General features: G+C 36.1%; 1 protein-coding gene across 2 annotated transcripts in view; it reads left to right on the plus strand.

Annotated features, from left to right (window-relative positions):
• The window catches only part of UGGT2 (UDP-glucose glycoprotein glucosyltransferase 2), a 189,658-nt gene that overhangs the window by 95,880 nt on the left and 67,978 nt on the right, over positions 1-25,800 (plus strand). For both annotated transcript variants that reach the window (XM_087435913.1, XM_004423119.3), the window contains exons 17-22: positions 5,964-6,128; positions 6,743-6,866; positions 6,963-7,061; positions 9,444-9,538; positions 17,657-17,863; positions 21,358-21,489. In XM_087435913.1, the coding sequence (XP_087292039.1) occupies positions 5,964-6,128; positions 6,743-6,866; positions 6,963-7,061; positions 9,444-9,538; positions 17,657-17,863; positions 21,358-21,489 (822 nt within the window). The remainder of the gene's footprint in view (positions 1-5,963; positions 6,129-6,742; positions 6,867-6,962; positions 7,062-9,443; positions 9,539-17,656; positions 17,864-21,357; positions 21,490-25,800) is intronic.

Consider the following 25,800-nt stretch of genomic DNA (forward strand, 5'->3'; position numbering starts at 1 on the left):
TACTAACCCTGTAGTGGCTGGATCATGTTGACATGGAGGGTCTGGGAAAGAGGTCAAGGTGGTTCTCATGGGGGAAATCACGTTCCCAAGACAGCAGTTATTTACTGGCTGGTACAGAAGTATTTCAATACATTAAGAGTTGGTAAGGCCTGTACAGTGCAAACCAGCTGATTGTCAGATCTGTTGTTCACACACTTTGGTTAATTTAGTGTATGTGTGACTTTTTAAGAATTCCTTGCTAATAAGTCAAATACTATGATTGTCTTTCCATTTTTTAACGACTTTTTTTAGCTTTAAGAATTACTCCATTTTTTTACCCATGTGCGTAGTTTCTACCTATTGCAAATGTATCCAGATAGTCAAGAGATTGGTCAGATAACCGATCCAGAATGTTCCTTACAGACAATCATAGCATGAACAAACCAGCCCCTTCCCTCACACACACCAGCCCCAAGAAGGCCCTTCTTCAGCCATGCCTGCCCTTTCTCTGAACTGGACTGGTTGTCTCCAGACCTGAAGCTCAGCTGTCATTTCTGGATCTGCCTTTGCTGCTTTGCTTCATAGGGTCTCTGCTTCTCTCTGGTTTCCTGAACACTATGCCTTTCCTCTTTTTGATTTATTTCTGTTTTTATTTCTCTCTCAAGCAAATATGCGTGAGAGAAAAATTATTTGAACTCTTTTTTTATTTAAAAATCTTATTTTATATTTGCATATTATTGATAGTTGGACTGGGTGATCGTTTTCCTTCCAGAGTTTGAATGTTTTCTTCTACTATCTCCTGGCTCTTAATAAGCTACTGAGACGAATGAGACCATTCTGATTTTGATTCCTTTGTCTTTCCACTTGCTTGATTGATTGGTTTTTCCTGTTTGAAAGCTTTTAGGATCTTTTTATCCCTGGTGTTTGGAAATTTCGTGATGTTGTACCTCTGTCTTGATCCTCTTTCACTCAGTGTATTGGATATTTGGTGAGCCTCTTCTAATGGAGATTCCTGTCCGTCAATTCTGGGAATTCTTTTGTTATTTCTCTAATGCTTTCTTTTCCTTTATTTTCTCTGTTTATTCTGAATTTTCTGAGTTGAATCTCTATTTACTTTTTCTTCTTTTTTTATTCCTTTGTCTTTTTTTATTTTTTTAAATTTTCTGGAGATCTTTTTTGTATTCTGTTCCTTTTTTGTAGCATCCAGTTTTTCTTTCATGGGCACAATATCTTTTTTTATCTAAGAGTATTAATTTTTTGATGTTTTGTTCTGCTGACTGCATTCTCTGCCTTCTATAGCTTCCTTTTTTTCCATTCATTTTGATTTTTCTCTTTTGTGTTTGAAGAATTTGTCAGGTGTCTTATGATGTCTGATTATCTTTCACATGTAAGAATGAAACCCTAAAAGGTAGATTATAAATAAATGGATTTTGTTGGTTGGTGGGCCTCACTTGGGGAGCTGAGCTGAATTTTTTCAATTAAAGGACCAACAAAGGTCTTTTCTAAACTGACAATCTGTTGCAGCATTCAATTTCTTCAAATGAGAGTTCTTTATTTTCCTCTTAGAAGGAATATATGTGGCAAATGAGAGGACTTAGATACAGTAAGTGAGGATAAATCTAAAAACAGGGTGGGGTAATGGGCTGGGTGTGAAGGAATGTGAACTTTCCTTTAATCTCCTGTCTGGTTTTCATCCCCTTTCTCATCCCAGTCTTCCCCTGTGCCTGGAATCCTTACTCTAGAGCCTTCATGACTCAGTTTTAACAGAGAATAAGGAAAAGCAGAATAGTTTGGCTTTTCAGGCTTGAGAGAGGGGCTTTGATATGCAGCTGCTCTGTATACAGACCCTCAACAAGTTTCCGCATTTTCTGCTCTGCTCCTATCCTCTCCTTCTAAGATACCAAGTGTCTCTAGGTCTTTAGCCTTCTGAAAATATTGACATTCCTTTCTGTCTGCACAGGTGTGACTTGCCTTTCTACTTCGGTCATCAATTCTTTATCTTTTGTCCTTTCTCTTTATCTTTGTAGGCTCGTATCTTTTTATTGTTTTTATTATCAACATTGTGGTCATCATGATTTTTATTATATTCTCATTTTAGTGAAATTTGTGAGGAGAGATGAGCATGTGATAAATCTACTGTATTTACTTAGAAACCCACTTTTACTCTTTATCAAGTTAAGCAGTGAAATGAGTATTTTTTTTATGTTACCATTTTAAGATATCTGCAGTCATTTTCTCTTGAAATTATGAAAAATGTTAAGGATTTTTGTAAAGACTAAGAATGGGATGCAGTCCTCAGAAGTATTAAGTTCTGTTTTTTTAGTATGTGAGTATGGTCTTCTGTTTTCTCCCTCTTTACTCCTTTGTCCCCCAAGACTGTCCTGAAATGATGATATCTTCAGTCTCTTTCTCCGTTTTTCCCAAGTCTGCTTAATCTCCAGTTTAAACTGGACTCTGTATTACTTGACAATCCTTCACTTGTGCTTGCTCTTCTCCCCTCACTATTCCTCCCAAAAGTTATTCTAAACATTCAAGAGCCTTTAAGCCCCTTTTTCTACCTTTGTCTTCATGCTGAGAAAATCATGCTGACTTCTACATCACAAACATAATAAATGCATTTAGGCCTTTATTCCCTAAACTCATATTTCTGTAATTTGCTCTCTCCATTCAAACTTTATCTGTACTTTCTTTTTTTTTTTTTTTTTTTTTTTTAAAGATTTTATTTATTTTATTTTTTCCCCCCAAAGCCCCAGTAGATAGTTGCATGTCATAGCTGCACACCCTTCTAGTTGCTGTATGTGGGACTCGGCCTCAGGATGGATGGAGAAGTGGTGCCTCGATGCGCACCCGGGATCCGAACCCGGGCCGCCAGCATCGCAGCGCGCGCACTTAACCACCAAGCCACAGGGCCGGCCCTGTACTTTCAACAAATATTTTTTGAGTACTTATAATGTTCTAGGCACAGGAGGTAAAAGAATAGAGTACAAGAAAGATCTCTTGAAAATTAAAAATAAAATAAAAATTTAATAGAACAGAGAGACAAAAAAAGACAGAAATGAAAAATAAGAATAAAAGGTAAACAATTAGAGATTCAATCCATAAAATTCAGAAAGAACAGAGAAAGAAAGGAGAGGAAAGCATCAGAGAAATAACACAAAGAAATTCCCAAAAGTGATGGACATGAGTCTTCATTGGAAGGGGCCCGGCAAATACATGACACACAGAATGAAAGAGGAGCACCCTGGGGGATGGGGATAAGGAAGACTTCTCTGAAGCAGTGACATTTAAGCCGAGTCCTGAAGTAGGAGGAAGAGTTGGATAAAAGAAAACAAGGAAGTGGTGGGAGATTAACATTTCAGAGAAAAATGTTAGGAGGTCCTGAGTTGCAAAGGAACTAAGAGAAATTGGTGTTGCTGTCCTATAGGTAGGAAGCATGTGTTGTGTTTGTGTTGTGGAGGGAAGTTCTTAGATGAGGCTGGGGAGGTAAGCAAGGGGCCTGATTACACAGGGTCTTGTGAACAATATTTAATTTGAAGTCTGTAGAACAGAAGACCTTGGCAACAGTGAAAAACCTGAAAAGATATTAAGCAGTGAAGTGACAGTGACATGCATTTTTTTTCAAAGAGCGTTCTCCATTGTTGAGAATGGCTTGTTGGAGGGTAAAAGTGTATGTGGTGAGATGAGTTAGGAAACATGTAGGTGAGAGATAGGCTAAGAGGCTTTCGGAAGTAGAGGCAGAGAAACATGGACACAGTCAAGTTATATAGGAAGTACAATCCAGGACCTGCTGCTGGATTGGATAGGGTAGAAGGGAGATGAGAAGTTGTCAAGGACAACTCCCAGGGTTCAGTTGAGCTGGGAGGGTTGTGATGCCACTGCCAAGATGGAAAGGAGCGGAGGAGAAACCGAGTGGGAAGTAAGATCAGAAGTTCAGTTTTTCACATATTGAATTTGAGGTGCCTGTGAGATTTCCAGAGGAGATGTGAAATAAGAGATTGGATATAGGTGTCTGTAGCTCAGAAGAGAGGTGTGGGCAAAAAGTATAAAATTCAGTGTCATTGGCTTATTTGTGGTAATTAAAGCTTTTAGAATTGACAGGTTGCCTAATTGGAAATTAATAGAGTAAATCAGAAGAGAGCCTGTATTTCAAGCAGGGACCTCTTTCTAGAGGTCCAGACCCGTGTATTCAGCTGCCTAGTGGATTGCCCACAAGCAGCTTAAATCAAAAAAATCTAAAACCAAGCCCATTATCTTCATTGTTACCCCAAACCTTTTTTTTTTATGCCCTTTCCTAGGGCATAGCACTGTCATTCTCCCAGGCCACCTGTGCTGGAAGCCTGATAGTCATCCTAAACGACTTCTTTTCCCTCATACTTTCCCAAACAGTAGATCAAGTTCTGTTATTTCCACCAGCTAAATAATTCAGAAACTGCCTCAGTCTCTCCTTGCCTGTTACCACTGATTTTTGTTCAACTCTTGCTTTTTCTTTCCCATACTGTTGCAGTAGCCCTGACCCAGCATCCCCAGTGCATGCTCTCCCACCCTTGTCCTTCACATTGTTGCCACTCTCTTCTTTTTCAAATAAGCAAATCTGATCATGTTATTTGTCATGAACCCTCTTCCTAGATAGAATTGACCCTGCCCTCCTTGGTATCCTGGATACTAAATTCACACTTGTGTTTAATATATCCATGTCTCCCTCTGTTAAACTATAAGTTTCCTTCAGATAGACTTTGCATATCATTTATATGCATTCATAAGACTGATACACAGTAAGTGCCCAATAAATCCAGAGATAATATAGTGGTTAAGAGTTCAGACTCTCGGTCAGATCTAAGTACGAATTCTGTTTCCAAAATGTAGTAGCTGTGTGGCATTAGAAGTAACTTCATCTCTCTCTGTTTCATCATCTGTAAAATGGATATAATAGGAGTACTTGGCTTCATAGAGTGATTGTGAAAATGTTGCCTATAATAGTAATTACGATAATACATAGTATTGAATAGCAAATGAATTAATTGTTTAGTGACGCTTTATCATTCATAAAATAAAATCCAGATGTTGAGGACCTTCATGATCTGGCCTCTACCTGTCCCTTCTGACCCCATACCTGACAGCTCTCCCCGATATATAACTCTCCCCACTGTAAAAACAGCAAATTACCTGCCATTGCCTAAATATGCTGTATTCTCTCTTCCCCTCCGTTCCTTGCTGTGCTGTACCTTTTCACTTGGAATGCCTTTCTCCACTTTATCTCCCAGCAAATTTTTACTCACCCTTTAAGACTTTCAGTGTCACTCTGTAACAGAGTCCTTCTCTGATCCCTTCCTCTCCACAATGAAGCTTGGTTAGATGCTTCTTTTCCTAGGCTCCCATAGCACCTTGTACCTCCCTCTATTTTGTTTGTATATGTGTGAACCCCTTGAGGGCAGATTTTCAGCTCTGTATTCACAGGGTCTAGCCTAACGCTGGTGACATGAATTCAGTAAATATTTATTAAACAAATGAATACATGGATGAATGAATCTCTGATGCAGGTAAATGCGTTTTTTCAAAAAGTAAATGTCACACTGTGTATCAAGGATCAGCAAACTACAGCCCCTGGGCCAAATCCAGGCCTCCCACTGCCTTTTGTTGATAAGTACAGTTTTGGGGAGACATAGCCATTTTCATTCGTCTTGTGTTGTGTATCACTGCTTTTGCACTATAACTTCACAATTGAGTGGTCGTGAAAGAGACTAGATGGTTCACAAAGCCTAAAATATGTACTACCTGGCCCTTTACAGAAAGTTTCCTGACTTTTGCTCTATGTAAGTACATTACTTTCCTTTAAATAATGTTTGGAAAGGACAGGTAAAATTAGCATAATTAACATTTTTTCTATAGAATATAAAAATGTGGCCTTGTTCTTTTCTTTTTCTTGTTTATTTCTTTTTCAGAGAGCCATATTCTGTTTAACTCTCAGATATTTTTTAATTGAATAGGCAGGAGCAAGCTTTTATGAGATGACTGGCCTGGGTCCTTTGCCTCAAGCTCTTTATAATGGTGAATCCTTTAACCATGAAGAGCTGAATAATAAAGAACTAGAAAAGGCTGTTCTTCACAGAATGATGGATACAGCTGTATATTTACAAAGGGAAGTTTTTATGGTAGGTAAGCATTTATGAGAAAATATATGATGAATGATATTTATAAATGATTTTTTGTATTAAATAATACAAAAGTAATAGCAAAAGTTAATTTTATAAAAATTTCCATCCTGATAATTTAGTAGTGATTTTAAAAGTAATACTTAATTAGGGGCCAGCCTAGTGGGGCAAGCAGTTAAGTGTGCACGCTCCGCTGCGGCAGCCCGGGGTTTGCCAGTTCGGATCCCGGGCGAGCACCAACACACCGTTTGTCAAGCCATGCTGTGGCGGCATCCCATATAAAGTGGAGGAAGATGGGCATGGATGTTAGCCCAGGGCCAGTCTTCCTCAGCAAAAAAGAGGAGGATTGGCAGATATTAGCTCAGGGCCAATCTTCCTCACACACACACAAAAAAGTAATAATTAAATTTATCTATGCATAATTACATCTAAAAATTGCTTAATTGGAAAGAAATTCAAAGTTTTACAGGAAAATTTATTATAAGAATCCTAAATTGCATATTATTTATTGATTTTTTTAGGTTAAGTAGTCTTTAAATATATTCTCTGCATAACTTTAAAACATGTGCATATAAATTGCCTATATTACCTAAGTAATATTTTTGTTATTTTAGGGCAGGTTAAATGATCAGACAAGTGCAGTTGATTTCCTTATGGATAAAAATAACGTTGTACCCCGTATAAATCCTTTGATTTTGCACACCAAAAGGCAGTACCTTAATTTAATATCTACATCAGGTAAAATAATCCTTCCATATACTTTTCTACAAATTCTTATTGAGTTGTGAATGTTTTATTAATTTATTATTTAACATTTAATATTAAAATTTTCAGTAACTGCCGATATTGAAGATTTTTCTACGTTCTCTTTCTTGGATTCACAAGATAAGACTGCTGTAATTGCAAAGAGCATGTATTATTTAACCCAAGAAGGTAAATAAGCATCTTTTATTTTCCTGAATTTAATCCTAAAGTAGCAAAAACTTGTAATTTTAGTAAGATGCTTGCATAATACATTTTTACAAGTTGATATTTGACTAGAGGCCTGGTTTTCAATTTATGAGTTTGTAATTTATTAGGATATAAGGATTGTGCTGAGAAAATGATACCTCTTGTTCTAATCATATATGAAAAGGGTTTTTTGCCTTTTTTTTAAAGCAAGCTATTTCATTTTTCACCTTTTTAAGAAAGTGATAAAACCCTTTCAAGACTATATAAACTGATATCTTATCAGGCAGGAATAAAAGTATAATTCCCAGATCAGAGGAGAATAGTTCTGCACTCTGATTAAACAACACTGGGATGTTTTGCTTAGGTTGGGGGTCACAACCAAAGGAGGAGAGACCAAGACAGGAACATATTTGGAAATAAGGATTTAGCCTAGAAAGGAAATCGGCAGTGGGGCCATAGATTTGTTAGGTACCATGAACTGTTGAGATAGAAGAAGACAATTAGAGTTTGGTTGGTGTTGGTTTTGCTTTGTTTTGTTTGACCTGCTTTGCTCTAGAGAGAAAAAGGAGAGCCAATACATGAGAAGGCTGATTTTTATCTCAGTATAAAGCAGTAGCTTCCTAACAATGAGAGTGATCTAAAGATGGAATGAACTATGTAGTAAGGTGCAAATTTTTATGTATGAGAGAGATTTAAGCAGAGGCTACACACCGGTTTTTGAGAATGCTGTGGAGTGACTCCAAGTTTGGACCAGATGGCCCCTGAATTACTTTATAACAGACCCATGATTTTATATTCATAAAGTGGTCTGTCTACAAGAAATCCAACAAACAATAAAATATAATGCAGTTCCATGTTATGGCAGGCTAACATCCTGAATGTGTCAAGTGAGGGGAAAGGAGACAGAGAAATAGGGAATAAAAAATAGGAGAGATGCTGGCCCGGTGGCGCAAGCGGTTAAGTGCGGAGTTCACCAGTTCGGATCCCGGGCGCGCACTGCTGCACTGCTTGGCAAGCCATGCTGTGGCGGCGTCCCATATAAAGTGGAGGAAGATGGGCACAGATGTTAGCCTAGGGCCAGTCTTCCTCAGCAAAAAAAGGAGGATTGGCAGATGTTAGCACAGGGCTCATCTCCTCACAAAAAAAAAGAGAGAAAAAATAGGAGAAACATTTATCAGGTCTGGGTTCTATTTTGAAAATTGCCTCCGAGTATCAGAATAAGCTAGCCTATAATTAATGCCCTTTGGTTAAATCTCTTGCAATTTAAAAGAATACTTTATTAAGTGAGAAACACCTAATTTCCTCCTATTTGCAGTTATGTAAATGTGTAAAGAAATAATAGAGTTGTGAGAAATTTACTTAGCACTTTTGAAATATTTCTCAGTTTACTAGCTGTGATGGTAACAGTGCTGACATTAAGAAGGCATCAGAATTCTTTACCTTCCTTTTTTGAAAAGATTGTGCTACTGCCTTGCTTTTTTTTTTTTTTCCCCTGTCTTACTCTTAAGTTGCTTCTGAGGATTGCAAGTGGAATCAATGTTACCCTTCTTATTGTTACAGTTTTGAATAGTTAGATATTACTGAGTATGGTAATAACTGTAGCTTCACATCTATTCAGGAGTAAGTTTTTGGAATAGCAAATTTTTTACAATTGTTTTAAGTGGGTCATGTGATATAAAGGACTAGTTTTTCTGCAGTTTTTAATGATGGCCAGACAAGTAGTATTTCAGGTGTTATACGCTGAGGCTGTATGAAATTAAACTCACTTAACTGTGACTTCAGAATTAAAAACTGTTTCTTCCTGTGGCTTCCAAATTTTCAAATTTTTCTGAAAAAAAAATTGTATTGATGTTGTTGGCACGAGATGAGGTGAATTAGACTAAGTTAATGATCTCTAGGTGTTTTGAAATAAATGAATCATAAGCTAATAAAATATTATTGTTTCAATATCTACTAATAAGCTTTATTGTATCTGGTTTTACATATATATGGGGTATAAGTATCAATTTTTTTTTTTTACAAGTATAGCTGGAAGGCAGTTTTGTTTGCCAACACTGGAACCATGATAAGCGTAATACAGTTTTTGTTGACTGGTAAAAGTAACCACAGATATGTTCCTTAGGGGCTATTCTTTCTTCTGGGTAACTGAGTTTATATAAAGCTTATATAATGAATTACTTACTCTTCTATCATTTTTATATATATGTCAGTGTGTATGTATATAATTTTTAGCAATATTTGCTTATTTTGGGAAGGATTAACTGTAATATTTATTTTTTATGTATTTTGTTAACTGGAAATGTCCCCAGCTTTTAGTTAGACTTTAAAAAGAATTGTTTTGACTAAACTATTTGAAACTTGCAGATTATGATGTAGTTTCTTCAGTTACTCTCTGGATTATTGCTGATTTTGACAAACCGTCTGGGAGAAAACTGCTTTTTAATGCATTAAAGCACATGGTGAGTATTTAGATATTCTTACTACGATAATTTTAATTTGTTAATTTCGAGAAAGTATTATGAAGAACATGCATTAAATCTTTATTTCCATCCATGTTAACATTTTAAGTACCTTAAGTTGGTTAGAACGTGGTGCTGAGGAGACTAAGACAGGAATTCAAATTCAGTGTCCATGTAAGAGATAACTTTGCCCAGGAAAAGAAAAACCTATGTGTCTTCTATGATTCGTGACCTATATATTCTCTGCTAGTCCTTTCTATTGGACGTATACGTGTCTAATAGTGTGTACAGACTGAATGATTGTGGCCCCCCCCAAATTCCTATGTTCAAATCTGTGTTCAAATACCCCATGTCCTAGTATTTGGAGGTGGGGTTTGGTAGGTAATTAGGTCATGAGGGTGGAGTCCTCATGAATGGGTTTAGTGCCCTTTATTAATAAAGATGTCACAGAGCTAGCTCCCTCGCTTTCCGTCATGTGAGGCTACAACAAGAAGTCGGCCGTCTGCAACCCAGAAGAGGGTTCTCACCAGAACCTGACCATGCTGGCACCCTCATCTCAGATTTCCAGTCTCCAGAACTGTGAGAAATAAATTTCTGTTGTTTTGGTTACTTTGTTGTAGTGGCCTGAACTGCCTAAGGCATAGTGGTTATAAATAGGCTGTTAAAACAGAGTGAATGGTTCTAGATCCTACCACTACCTCAGTGACCCCAAATCTACTTTTTACCAACAACAGTTTGTAATAGCCATTTTTATCATATTATTAGGCAGTGCTTTCTTTTCTCTGATTATTTAAGCAAAACTAAATAAGTTTATCTTACTGAAGAGTATTTTAAGCCTTAAGTCAACCTTAATTTTTCTTGTTATTAGATCATTACAAACCATACTTCAGTAGAATACATTTCTATATTTATTTAAAAGTACTCTTTTATAACCTTCTGTATTTCTAAAGGAACATAAAAGTCTGTCTAGATAAAAACACCTAAGAAACATAAGCCAAAATATTTTATGAAATTGTTTTGTATTAGCTAAGTGTACATTTATTGCTGTATAACAGACTACCCCATAAGTTAATGGCTTCACACAATAACCATTTATTTTCTCAGTTTCTGGAGTGTAAGAAATCAGGAGTGGCTTAGCTGAGTAATTGTGGCTTAGGGTTTCTCTTGAGGGTGCAGTCAGGATTTTGGCTACAGTCATATGAAGGCTTGACTGGTGCTGGAGGGTGAACTTCTAAGATGACTTATTTGCATGGCTCTTGGCAGGAGGCCTCAGTTTTTTGCTGGCTGGTAACAGAATGCTTCATTCCATTGCCACAAAGACCTCTTTTTAGTGTGACTTAAGTATATCCTCATAACAACATGACAGCTGGCTTTCCCCAGAATGAATGATAAAGAGATATAGACAGAAGCCACAATGTCTTTTATGACCTAGTCTCAGAAGTCACACACTACACTTTCACAATATCTTGTTTGTTACGCAGACCACTTCTATTCAGTATGAGGAGGAACTATACAAAAGCCTGAGTACAAGAGGTGGGGATCATTGGGGGCCATCTTGGAGGCTGGCTACCACATTAAGAATAATTAATATATTTTAAATGAAACATCATAACATCTGCTAGAAGAATTTTCATACCATATTAGACAATCTCAGAACACATTCTGGCTTTTCACAGTGGTCTACAGACCAGCACATTTCAAAAAAGGTTGTTTGGGATCTATGGAGCAACCGTCACTTCTGCCTTCTCTTTCTTCTCCAGAATTTCTGGTAGCATGTAAGAGGCTTGCAAACTGCCTTTCCCCAGTAGTTACAATGTATGTGGCTCTCCCACTATGCATATGTGGGTATGTTTAATGGTGTTCCACAGTCTTCTGAGGATCTATTCATTTTTTTTACATTCTGTTTTTCAGATTGTATAATCGCTATTGATGTATTTATTTTTTATTTATTTATTTTTTTTGTGAGGAAGATCAGCCCTGAGCTAACATCCATGCCAATACTCCTCTTTTTGCTGGGGAAGACTGGCCCTGGGCTAACAATTGTGCCTATCTTCCTCCACTTTTATATGGGACGCTGCCACAGCATGGCCTGACAAGCAGTGCATCGGTGCGCGCACGAGATCCGAACCCGGGCCGCCAGCAGCAGAGTGCCCGCACTTAACCACTATGCCTCAGGCCGGCCCCTTGATTTATTTTTAAATTCAATGATTCTTTCTTCTGCCAACTCAAATCTATTGAACCCCTCTGGTGAATTTTTCATTTCAGTTATTGTACTTTTCAACACCAGAATTTCCATTTCGTTCTTTCTTATAATTTCTATCTCTTTTTTATTATTATCTATGTAATAAGTTATTATCATATCTTCCTTTAATTCTTTAGACATGGTTTCCTTTAGTTCTTTGAACACATTTATATGTTTGCTAAGTCCAACATCCAAGACCCCTCAACGACAGTTTCTAATGCCTGTGTTTTTTTCTTTGTGTAAATCACACTCTCCTCCTGTTCCATTGCATGTCTCATAATTTTTTATTGAAAAGCAAACATTTTAGAGAATACACTGTAGCACATTTGGGTACTGATACCCCTTTATCCCCAGGGCTACTTGTTGTTTGTTTGCTTGATCATTTGTTTATTTGTTTTGTGATGTGACTGAACTAATCCTGTAGTCTGTTTCCCTCTCATTATATATCTCTGATGTTCCTGCTCAGATTTTTTTTCCTTGTTTTTATCTTTTATTTTAGATTCCTACAGACTGTCTCTGGGTCAGCAGAAGCCACTTAATGGTCAAAGGTTGTGCTTAAGTCCTCGTAGCCAGTTCAATTTTCACCCTTTACTCTTGGATGTGTATTTGACTTAGAAACTACTTTTACAGTTCAAAGATTTTATGATTTTGCCCACATTCACCCATGGAATAGTATCTTGGAATTTCCCTTTCTAATTACTCCTGAGAAGATTCAACTTTTGGCTGCACACAGTCTTCCAGACTGCCCAGGATGAGTTTAATTTTATTTTTAAAACTTACTTCCTAGAAGTTCCCCCTGGATCAGAAACTTTTTATTCAGCAGTGTTTAATCAGGGAATGCTTTCAAGGTGGTTCATGCCCATTCTGATTTTCCTGACTGGGGCCAGGATAGCATATGTGCAGTTTTACAGACCCTCAGGGACGAGTGTGATGCCAGGACAGCTCTTCCTGTCTATCTCTTTCTCTTATTCTATTAAACTTCTGGCTGCTCTGCCATTTCACTTAATATATTTTGCCTGGAGAACCATATAAAAACAGGCCCCAGGTGAGATTTCACCCACAGGCTGTAATTTGCTGACTCCTGATCTAGTTCATTAATTGATTTATCTGTGATATCATTCTTATTTTAATTCTTTCCAGTATTGTATTTTGAGTCTCTTTATTTCATTTCAGGCAGCTTGTTGTTAATTTCTGCCGTTACCTCACTTGGGCCTCTCCTTATGGCTCCCTGGGTCTGTTTTTTGGAGGCTGTGTTTTCTTTTCATTGCTACACAAAATTCAAAAGACTAATGTAATGAGCACTTATATACCTAACACCTAGATTCTCTAATTGTTAACATCTTGCCATATTTGTCTTATCTAATTATCTGTTTGGGGGGGTGGAGGGGCAGGAATGGTCTAGATCATTTTCAAGTAAGTTGTAGAAATCAGCCTATATCAACTCTTAGTACTACAACATGCATTTCCCAAGAATAAGGGTATTCTTCTACATAACTGCAATACCACTCTCACATCATGAGTACTAAGTCTATATTGAATCGTTCCCACAAACATGTATTTTCTTTTTTCAAACCAGGATGCAAACAGGTTTCCCACAATGCATTTCACTGTTACATTTCATCAGTTTCTTATATGGTAGAAAAGTCCCTCACACATTTTTTTGTATTGACTTTTTAGAGACCAAGGTAGTTGCTTTGTAGAAAAATCCCAGATTCTGAATTTCACAGATAGTTTCCCTGTAGTATTGTTGACTTATTCTTCTTGTTCTTATATTTCCTCTATGCTAGAAGTTATATCTGAAGTTTAATTAGATGCAGCTTTAACATGTTCTGGCAAGAAGACTTCATCTTGTTATATTATTGAGCCTCTCCTTATGGCCTTCTTGTTATTGAAGCACATGACTGTCAGGTTGTCTCACTATACATTTAAATCATGCAGTGTTGATAGCCGAATCTCTACTTTGTAAATGTGTCTTCCTTTTTCGAATAGGAATTAATCTACTAAGGGATATTTTGACACTGTGTGAATATTGTGTTGCCCACAATTTTTCACCTAATGCTTTTAGGATCTATTGATGATGCTTGTCTGAATAAGTTATTTTATTTTTGGTTGCAAAAGAGAGATTATTCTTCATTTATTAGCTGGTAGGCTTCTCATATAAGAGATTTTTCCCTTATCAACTGAGGATGACATGAAATAAAATTCTCCCTAAAAATCCAGAGGAAATTCTCTATTCTTTATATTTAGATACTAATTTTCAGAGAAGGGAGATGGTGCAGTAGTCACCTCTTGGTGGCAGATACTCTTTTTTCTCTTTTATTTTCAAGTATCTTTTTGCTCATGGATTTTTTTTCAGTGTCTTCTGTCATTTACATACATGATTCTTTTAGTGCTGACAGTGCCCCACTGTGGCTAGTGAACCCTGTGAAGCTGACTCCTGTGTCCTTTTTCTGAGCACTTTCTTGCTTTCTGACAAGCAAAGTGTCCCTTTTTCACCCTGTATTCTCCCTGTCTCAGATCTGTAATTTGCCATTTGTCCAAAGAACTCTAACTCCTTTTTGTGGGAAACAGTAGTTAGAAAACCAGATCTGGGCGCTAAGGGTACTCACTGTTATTAGTGTGTCATTGCTTCCAGGCCATTTTAGTGGCCAGAGTGTAATCTGTGTTTTCTACAAATTTTTTCCTGTGGAAAAGCATTTTCATAATAATTCACCTGGGAGCATAGGCTCGAAGTTTATAAAGCAGAATTTGACAAAACTTAAGTGAGAAACAAACGAAACCATGAATCATATGAAATTTTAACACCCCTCTCAGTAACAGGTAGAACAAGTACACAGAAAATCAGTAGGGATATGTAGAAGATTCGAATAACAAGATCATCAAACTTGACCTAATGGGCATTGGCAGAAAAGTGCACAATGCATAGTATATGTTCTTGCGAAGCGCAAATGTAACATTTAAAGAACACTTGTAGATGCTGGGCTATATAAAGCAAGTCTCATAAAATTTTCAAGGATTGAAATCATGCAAAGTATATTCTCTGACTATAGTATAATTAAGTTAGAAATCAATAACCAAAAGAAAACTAGAACATCTCTTTCTTTTGGAAATTAAGAAATGTTTCTGTGTAACCTTTTGGTACAAAAATGCACATTTGAAAATATTTTTGAAATGAAAATTTAAATGACGTTAAAACTTGATACAACTAAATCTGTGTGCTCTGAAAAAAAAGGCTGAAAAATCAATCATCTAAGCACAAATCTTAAAATTTAAAAACAGCAACTTAAACTTCTATCAAAGGAAAGGGAAGGCTAAGGTGAAGATAAGAACAGAAAGTAATGAAATAGAATAAAAACATATGGTAGTTAAGGTCCACAAAGTCAAAAGCTGTTTCTTTGAAAAGACTAATAGACTTGATTAAACACCTGGTAAAACTGGTCAAGAAAAATGGAGAAGCAGACCCAAGCAATCAATGCCATAACTGAAAGAGGAGGTGTTACTTAAGACCTGTGGACATGACAGAGGTAGGAAGAAAATATTTTTAATTATTGAAGGGATTAAATCTATAATTTAAACTGTTCAAAAGAGAAAACTCCAGACCTATATGATCATACTAGTAAACTATACCAAGCATCAATCTAACACAGATTTTTTTCCAGGGAATAGAAAAGTAAGCAGTACATCCCAACTCATTTTACAAGGCCAGCATTACTTCACAACCTTCAAATGCCTAAAAGGGCATTATATAAAAATAGAAAAATATAGGCCAATCTTTCTCATGAGCATAGATGCAAAAATCCTATACAAGTGAAGAAAGGAATAAACAAACAGTATAAAAATCAAAAAGGAAAAATTAAAATGGTACTTTTTTCAAAATTGTTTATATAGAAAATATATATGAATCCACATATAAATTATTAGAATTAACTTTTTAGTTGAACCAGGTTGCTGAATAATATGTCAGTACATAAGAATTAATTCTAAGAGTTGCAACAAACAAGAAATGCATTTTAAATAAAGATGTCACTTATAATTGTGTCAAAAATATCAAATACTAGGAATAAATATAATAAAATATGTTTAAGACTTTTACACAATAAAATGTTATTGAGAGAAAATTCAGAAGTCTTGCATGAATGGAGAGAGATACCATAATTGTGAATTGAAAGACTCAATATTGTAAAGATGTCATTTCTCCCAAAATTGATGTATAGCTTCAGTGAAATTCCAGTATGAATCTCAGCGTTTTTATGGAAATTGTCAAACTGATTCTCAATTTTATATAGAAATTCAAAGGACCAAGAATAGCTAAATTACTCTTAAAGAAGAAGGTGGGGTAATTGCCCTGCTAGATATTAAGATCTTCTATAAAGCTATATAACTGAAGACAATTTGGTAGTAGCACAAGGATAGAAAAATAGAGCAATGGAAAAAGAATAGAAGACCCAGAAACAGACTCACGCATATATTACACTTGCTTTATGATAAAGTTGGTCTTACAGAGCAGTAAGGGTAGTCTTTTAAACTTTCTTCTTTTCACATCATACACAAAAATCAATTCCAGATGGATTATAGATCTGAACATAAAAAGCAAAACAGTAAAGCTTCTCAAAGATAACATAGATTATGACTTCAGAGTAGGGAAAGATTTCTAAAACAGAACGCAAAACCCAGTAGCCATGAAGTAAAATACCAATAAATTCAACTACATTAAAATTAAGGACTGTTTTTTTTATCAGAACACACACCATCAAGAGAATAAAAAGGCAAGTCACAGAATAGCAGAAGTTATCTGTACACATATAACCAAAAAAGTACTCAAGTCTTAGAAATCAAAATCCTATAAGTCAGTAAGGAAAAGATAATTATCTTCAATAAAATACTAGCAGAAGATTGAACAGGCAAATCAGAAAAGAGGCCAATGACATGTTAAAGGATGTTTAATATAATTAGTGATGAGAAAAATCAAACTAAACCCTGATAAGATATCTTTACATATCTACCAGAATGATTTAATTTAAAAAGTCTGACAATACAAAATGGTTATGCGGCTGTGAGGTAGTGGAACTCTCATATGTTGCTGGTGGGAGTGAAAACTAATCCAACTATTTTTGAAAAACTGTTCAACATTTTCTAAAGTTGAAGGTATGCATAGTCTGTTGTAGACCACCAAACTGAAACAAGTTCAGACGTCCAGCATCAGTAGAATGGATAAAAGAGAGTATGTTCATACTGTGGAATTCTGTACAGTGCCAAAAAAAAAAAAAAAGGAACTACAGCTACAGAAAACAGTCTTGATGAATCTCACAACCATTATGTGGAGTGGAAAAGAGCACAAAAGAATATATACTGTATGATTACATTTACATGAAGTTCGAAATAGATTGCAAGCTTAGATGGTAAACTATAAAGAAAAGCAAGAACATTATTACCATAAATGGCAGAATAGTGGTTGTCTTTAGAAAAGTGGAAAGGTGTAGTGATTGATAGGGAATATGAGAGAGACCTTTGGGTTGCTGGCAATGTTCTATTTCATGAATGTGAAATATGAATATGACCTGGGTGGTGGTTTTATGGGTTAATTCACTGAGCTCTGCATTTTTGTTTCGTGTATGTTTTATGTGTGTTATTTCACGCACACACATACACAAAAAGAAGTTAAGGTATTGCATTACAAAAAAATTATTATACAAAGAGGTGAAGCAATTAGAGTTACTAAAATGATTGTTTTTAGGCTATTTCCATGGTGTACAGTCAACATAGACTCTGACAGTGAAAGGTGCTATATGGGAAAGTGAACAAACTTGATTGGAAACTTCAACTGTGAAAAGGTATGTACAACTCTGATCTTTTTCACCTATCCATGTGTTTTGCAGAAAACAAGTGTTCATAGTCGGTTGGGGGTTATTTATAATCCTACATCAAAAATAAATGAAGAGAACACAGCTATTTCTAGAGGAATTTTGGCAGCTTTTCTGACACAGAAAAACAGCTTTTTGAGAAACTTTCTCAGGAAACTGGCAAAGGAAGAAACTGCTACAGCTATTTACTCTGGAGATAAAATTAAAACATTTCTCACTGAGGTTAGTAGCTGTTTCTTTGAAATAATAAATGAGTGTCTTTTGCATATTTTAAAAGTATTGGAGTGTACTTGGAGATATCATGTTACTGAAAACATCAATAAATAAGTATAATCAGTTGGGGATAACAAACATTCCTTTACAATGGGAAAAGATAAATGTTAAGTGATGTGACTTTGCATAGAGATATTTAACAAATCAAATTTCATATATTTCACCTACTACTTCATGATCCTTAAAGTTGATGGCATTCTAGTTAGGATATGTACTTAAGTGAAGAACTGGGAGTTAAAGGATTATGTAAATAATCCTCAGGTATTTCACTGAAGGGGTCCAGTATGGGGGAAATTCCAAAGATAGAAGGTGATCCTTTGGAAGAAAGATTCATTAATCCATTCAAAAAATATTTATTGATTGACTACCAGACAATAGAGATATACTTGTGAACATGGCAGAGACAGTCCCTGCTCTTGTGGAGCTTACACTGTAGGGAAAGACAGACAAGCTGAGTGGTATTGGAAAAATATAAAGAAACATAAGAAGGCCGATAGTTTGAGGGTTGCTTTTTTACTGGAGTGGTCAGAGAAGGCATCTCTAAAGACCTTATGTTTGAGCAGAGCTCTGAATGAAACGAGAAATCAAGCTGTGGAAAGTCTGTGAGAAGAATGTTCCAGGTTCAAGAACACAGCAAGTCTAAAGGCCTGACACAGAGACTGTCATGCCAGCTTTGAGGTATAGGCAGATCGTTATGACCCAAATAGAGTGATGTGGAGAGTACTAGGAGATGAGGTCAGAAACATAACGCCAGATATTTCAAGCACTTGTAGGCCGTGGTGAGGAGTTGAAATTTTTTCTGACTATAATGGGAATCCATTGAGGAATCTTGAAGTGAATAATCTTTAAAAAGATGACTCTGGATGCCATGTGAAGATTTGATAGTAGGTATAAAAGAGTGGAAATAGGATGAACAATTAGAATGCTATTGCAATAATCTAGGCAAGAAATAATAGTGTCTGGACTAGAGAGTAGTGGTAGAGATGGTGAGATAGTTGATACATAATATTTATTACAACTATATCAACAGGATTAGCTGATCAATTATATATGACATGTGACAGTAATATCCTAGGATTTTGGTTAGAACAGCTATAACTAATGGTGGTGTCTTTTTTTGAGTGGGGGAAGTCTAGATGAAGAGAAGACTTGGACACTTAAAAGATCGAGTTAAGTTTTGTATATGTGAAGTTAGAGATGCCTGTTGGACATTCAAGTGGAGATGTTGAGTTGACAATTAAGTAAGTGAATGTAGAAATCAAAGGAGGATTATAATGTCATTTTTTTTGATAGTCAATTTAAGACTCATCAACATTATATGTAATTTAAAGCTAAGAAACTAGATGAGATACCTCAGAAGTGAGTGAGGGGATGGAAAACAGAGGGACTGAAAATGGAGCCCTGGTACATTCCAACATGTAGAGGTACAAAAGAAAAGGATGATCCAGTAAAGGAGACAGATGGAACAGCCAGTGAATTAAGAAGATAACCAGGAGAGTATGATATCCTGAAAGCCAGTTGGAGAAACTGTTTCAAGGAAGGGCTGATCACCTATGCCAGATGTTCCTGAAATTAGGCTTCATAATTGACCATTTTATTTGTTAAAGTGGTCATTGGTGACTTTGATAGGAACAGTTTCAGTGGAGGGGTATGTATACAAGTGAATTAGATTCAAGAGAAAATGAGAAATCAGGATAGAGACAGCGAATATAGGTAGCTCTTTTAAGAAACTTTTTTATATGGGTAACAGAAATATTCTGTAGCTAGAATAGGGTTTGAGGTCAAGAAAGGATTTCTGAATCTGGGAGATGTCACTATTATGTATGCTAATGGAGACAGTCCATTCAAACAATGAGAATGGATGATAGAGGCGAGCAAAGTGGGAGCAAAGTTCTTGAGCAGAACTTTGCTGGGATCCAAAGCACAGGTGTAAAGTGTTGGTCTTAAGAACAGGAATCTATTTTAACCAGAAGAAAGGCAGAATATGTGGGTACAGATGTAGAAGGGTAGATTTATTTGGTGGTAGCAAGACGGAGTACTTCTCTTCTGATTGCTTTCATTTTCAAAAAAGTCAGGTAATTAGCTAAGTATTAGAGGGAGTAGGTGCTACTAGAGGTTTGAGGAAAGAGGAGAAAATGTCAAATATTTTTCTGTTATTCTGAGAGTGAAAAAGTGAATTAAATATGTTGTGTGGGAAGATTTCTGAGAGCCCACATGAGGTGAATGACCATAAATTGAAAGTGAGAACAGCATCGGTTGCATGATTTTCTCTAGCTGTGTAAACACTGTTTGGATCCAGTTGCAGAGAAAGCAAAGTTGTGCTTAACCAGAGTTGGGGTTTTGCCACGTCAGTATAACTGGAGGAAGCATTCAAGGGAGCTAAGCATGGAAGGCTTTTGTTGTAGTAAAGGACTCTGGAGTATAACTGAGTTAGGAGGAAAATTACGATAAGAGAAGTATGATGGACAATAAATAAGTGGTAGGGTCAATGGACTGAAGGGGTTGCGTAATAGTTGGTCTGGTGACACTGGAATGAATGAGCTGAAAGTTCAGGAGCTTGTGATCAGAGGGGGTGATTGAGATGGAGATTTTGGAAGTAAGAAGGATCTAGGGCCGTACTGTACTAGCTACATGTGGCTATTTTAAACTTAAATTTTAAATTCAGTTCCTCAGTCGTACTAGCCACATTTCAAGTGCTCAGTAACCATCTGTGGCTGTGGCTACCATATTGGACAGTGCAGGGGAACATTTCTGTCATCACAAGAGTGCCCAGGAACTTGTTAGAAATTCAGAATTGAAGTCCGCACCCTAGATCTACTGAAATAGAATCTGCATTTTAACAAGGCACCCAAGTGATTTGTATGCACATTTAAGTTTGATAATAACTGATATGGAGAAGTGTGTCTTAGTATGAAGGTGTAAAGAACCTGTTTACAGTTTATTTTCTATGAATGTCTATATATTTTTTGACTCCAAGGGTTACTTTTGTATTTCAAAAGTTAAATGTGCTATTACTAAAATAGTTTTGTGGGATTGGTATAATGGGGTGAGATAGGGTATTTCTATTTTAAACACTTTTTTATTGAGCACATCAAAATGGGGGTACTGAGTTCAGAATTTAATAAAAATTTTATTTCATTTCTTTAATATTAAATTTTACTTAAATTGATGTTCCTTAGCATTTTACTAATTAATAATCCACCTGAAATTCTCAAAGAATGAAAACAAACTGTATCTGCTTGTAACAAGATTTACAAATATTGTAATTGACTTGGCAAAGGAAGATTTTTTTAATGTGGTTTCAGAAGGAAATAATACTTTTTAAAATCACGGTTTAGTATAATTTAAAATTTTATACTAACATTAATAAAGTAGGCATTGTTAAGAAAATGATTTAATATGTTTACTGTTCTCTTGTAAGTTTCATCATTCTTATGCTTTAGGGGATGGATAAGAATGCTTTTGAGAAAAAATATAATACCATTGGAGTGAATATTTTCCGAACTCACCAGTTGTTCTGTCAAGATGTACTCAAATTGCGTCCTGGAGAAATAGGTGTTGTCAGCAATGGGAAAGTAAGTAGGAAAAGCCATTGCTCACTTTGCTCAGTGACACTGTGATACAGGGGTCTCAGACTTTTCTGTCACAACACACATGATGCAGCACATGCAGAGGACAGTGCTCACATGCCAGACACACCAAACAGGTCTCAGCATCAAGAAAATGGCGCTGGGATGTCCAGTTCATGGCGCACTGCCTGTTACTTGACCCCTTCCCCTGTTGATGATAACGTTGAATGCAAGTAAGGAAGGATGTTCTTGTGGGGCTGACTTATTTTGTTCTAATATAAGTATTAGAATAAACAACTTAGTACACATGACACCATTGTCATTAAGAACCACTACTGTAGTAGATGTAGAAAGTACATTGTGACATTTTCTCTTCTTGTGGCTTTTCTCTACAATTGATTATGTTAAATAGCAATATGATTAAGTTAAGTAATGATACAATACTTTTGTAAGTTTTGAAGTATAAAGTACTATTTATAAATATAATCTTTAAAAATCTATAGGAAAATCATTCTTACTCCCACTATCCTAATAAAATTTATTATTAATAATTTATTGTTTCACCTTCTAACCCTTTTTTCTACCCTACATAGCTATTTCTGGTTTTTGAAAATATATAATTTTAATCCTACTATATATATGTAATTTTATGTCATGCTTTTTTCTCTTAGTATATCACAAACATTTTTCTGATTAAAGAGTCTTTATTAGACACACAAAATTAGCGGATAATATCTACTTATTAATATTTTTTAAGTTAGACACAAAATTAGTGGATAATATCTACTTATTAATATTTTTTAAGTATGATAGTCTGGTTTTATTTCTCAGGAATGATTTAAGTTTAAAAAAATTGAATCTGGTGGTTAGATTTATTAGGATATCAACTAATGCAAAGTGTTTGACATAGCCCTGCTTGAACTATCAAATTATATATCCCCAAATCGTGTTCAGAGCTCTAATACACTCTTAATGTGTTCTTTGTTTTCTACATTTTTATGAGCTCTGTTCACCTGTGTGTTTTACTTCCATATCATTATCCCCTTAAAATTACGCTTCTTTATTCCATCTTATCCGAATCTGTAAATAATAGGAGTTGGAGAATTGTGAGGGACTCTTCCCTCTGCTGCCATAGATCAAATATATCTGCTTCAGTGTAACGTTTTGTTTTTTGTTTTTTTTTAGTGAAGAACACTAGCCCTGAGCTAACATCTGTTGCCCATCCGCCTCTTTTTGCTGAGGAAGATTAGCCTTGGGCTAACATCCATGCCCATTTTCCTCTACTTTATATGTGGGACACCTGCCACAGCATGGCTTGATAAGTGGCGTGTAGGTCCGCACCTGGGATCCAAACCTGTGAACCCCGGGCTGCCAAAGCAGAGTGCACAAACTTAACCACTATGCCACTGGGCTGGCCCCAGTGTAACAGTTTTTGAGCTGACTAATTGTGTTAGCTGCTAGTCAATTAGACCTAGGTTCAAAGTCTGTGTACAGTGCTATTTTACAACTTGGCAACAATGGTTGCCATTTATTATTACAGTAATATAAAGTATTAGTGAATTTTTATAGTGAGCTATGTTGAAGCCCAGAAATAGCATTGCTTTTTCTCTTTAATAATTTCTTTGGGAGGAAATATAGCTTTTTAGAAGAGTTTTAAACTATATGGCTACCTCTGGCTCTGTCAGGCATTTTAAGAGAGAAAGAGGAAAAAAATTACACCAGCTGTATCTAGTACCTTGCCTTTTGGTGTACATTTTACAGAAGCTACCTTATGTTTTCTTTGTCATGTATTTAATATATGTTTAATATAATTCATATATTATCAATATTAGTGATAAAAAATATTAGTTATAGTTATATTCATCTTATTTCTCCTAGAACTATGTTTCCTTCTCATTTTCCTTGAAATTGACAAAAACATTCAAATATTAGTTTCTCACCTGCTGTGAACCAAACATTCTTCTAGGTTCTGAGAGTACTATAGTGAAGAAACATGTTTTCGTAGAGTTTACATTTTGGTGGGCAGAGAAAGATAACAAATAGCATCCTTACTGATAAGGTGTCATTTGGACAGAGAACCAAGGGAGGTGAGGAGGGAGCAAGCCACGTCGAATATCTGGAAGAAGAATATTCTAGGCAGAGGGAACAGTGAGTGCAAAGGTCCTGAGATGAGATCATGTCTGTGTGTTGTAGGCATAGTAGGCATGCAAGAGAGTAGTCAGGATGAGCCAGCCCTGATGGCCTGGTGTTTACAGTTCAGCGCGTTCTGCTTGGACAGCCCAGGTTCAGTTCCTGGTGTGGAACCACACCACCCATCTGTCAATAGCCATGCTGTGGTGGCAGCTCACATACAAGAACTAGAAGGACCTACAACTAGAATATAAAACTATATACTGGGGCCTTGAGGAGGAAAAAAAAAGAGTAGTCAGGAGAGTAGTTGAGAGAAGTAGCTGGGGGCCAGATAATGTAGGGTTCAATAGGCAGTGTGGGGACTCCTGCTCTACCCTGAATGAGTTGCGAAGCTTGTAGTTCTGGGCAGAGGATTGACGTGATCTGGCTTATGTTTTATTTGGATCACTAGTGGCTGTTACATTGAGAAGAGACTGTAGGGGGTCAGGAAACCAGTTAGGAGCTATTGTAGTAGTCTAAGTGAGAGATAATGGTGGCTTGGACCAGAATGGCTCTAGTGGAAGTAGTGAGAAGTGGATGTGGGATATATTTTGGAGGAAGAGTGAACGGGAATTGCTGACAGACTTGATGTGGGATGTGAGAGAACTATGTAACTAGCAGAATGGAGTTGCCATGTAGTAAGGTGAGGAAAACTGCAGGAGGAGTGGAGTTCAGGAGGAGTGGAAAGGGAAAGAGAATTCAGCTCTGGACGTATTAAGAGTTCATTGTTGAGCTCTGGACCTCCAAGCAGACTTGTTGAGTCAGCAGTTGAACATAGGAGTTGAATTCAGGGGGGAGATTGGAGCTAGAAATAGTGTAAAGTCAAATTATGTTGACTTTTTGTGTTGATTACTAGAAAATTGTAATTTTGATTATCTTTTTTTGTAGAACTGTGGTTTGAATAGAAAAGTACGATATATCCAAAAATAAGTACTGTGGTTTATGAGCTATAACGTAATACTTAGCTTATTACTCTGTCTCATTGTAATGCTATAAAGCACAATAATCACAGCAATTGTAGTAGATAGTTATCATTCTAAATGAAATAGTTTAATGCTTGAAATAATTCTGACATTTTAGAATCAATCTTCATTCTGAACCTGTCCAAACGTTTACATTAGAATTGGAACATATTTGAAGTTGAAATTATTTATAAATGATCATAATTGGGGTGCTGATGATTATCTCATACTTTCTTAACTGATATGCTGAAGAATTATGTATGTTAATATTAAACAAAACCCTAAATAATGCTGTTGCTATAATTACATTAAATTTATTTTTACCACACTACCTATTTACTAATTTCTGAAAGCCAGGGGGTAGCAGAGAGTAGGGAAACAAGCAAGGCCTTTTTTTTCCAGCCAGACAAATCTGGATTCAAATTCCAGTTGCACTGTTAATTATGTGACCTCTGTGAGACTTTGTTTCTGCACTTGGACAGGGGGAATAGTAATAGTCTGTTTCACAGAGTTGTGAGAGATTAAATATACTTAACTCCTGTTTCTCTTTAAATATTTGAGGGCTGTCATGGGAAATGGTGGGCACCTTTGTAGACTTGATTTGTGTTACACTTGATGGGAGTCAGTATAGAATCAGGACCAGTTGATCAAACTTCCATGAGTGGAGAGAGATTTTTAACTCCGGGTGTGGATGAACACTCTGAGAGTTTTCCCAAATTTTAATGAGCTGTCAAAGGAAGTAATGCATTTCTGTTACAGCAGTTATTCTGTATAACTGAAAAATCACATTTCCAAAATGTTGGAAAGAAGATTTAAGCACCTGATAGGTTTTATTGTACTATTACATGATTTTCAAGTTTAATGTTCCTTTTCCCAACTCGGACATTATGTGATTTTATACTATTTAAATTACTTTATTACAAATTTTATATTCAGCTTTAAGTAGAAGAACTAAGACACAAAAGGATCAAGTTTCTCCTAACTATTTGAGGCTGTACTTAAAAAAGTGAAATAGAGCTGGTTCTCTGGTGAATTTAATTGGTAAGGATCACCAGTCTTGTTAACCCCTTAGGAAAACAATTTGAGATTTCCTTATTTCCTTATTCTGAGTTATTAACAAAACCACTCAAGTCACTAGAGGTGATATAGTTAAATTCAACTATTTTCCAGGCCTCTCCTATTCGTA

The sequence above is a fragment of the Ceratotherium simum genome, chromosome 10 (genome assembly GCF_057802395.1).
Source record: "Ceratotherium simum simum isolate JZ-2026a chromosome 10, ASM5780239v1, whole genome shotgun sequence".
Classification (NCBI taxonomy): domain Eukaryota; kingdom Metazoa; phylum Chordata; class Mammalia; order Perissodactyla; family Rhinocerotidae; genus Ceratotherium; species Ceratotherium simum.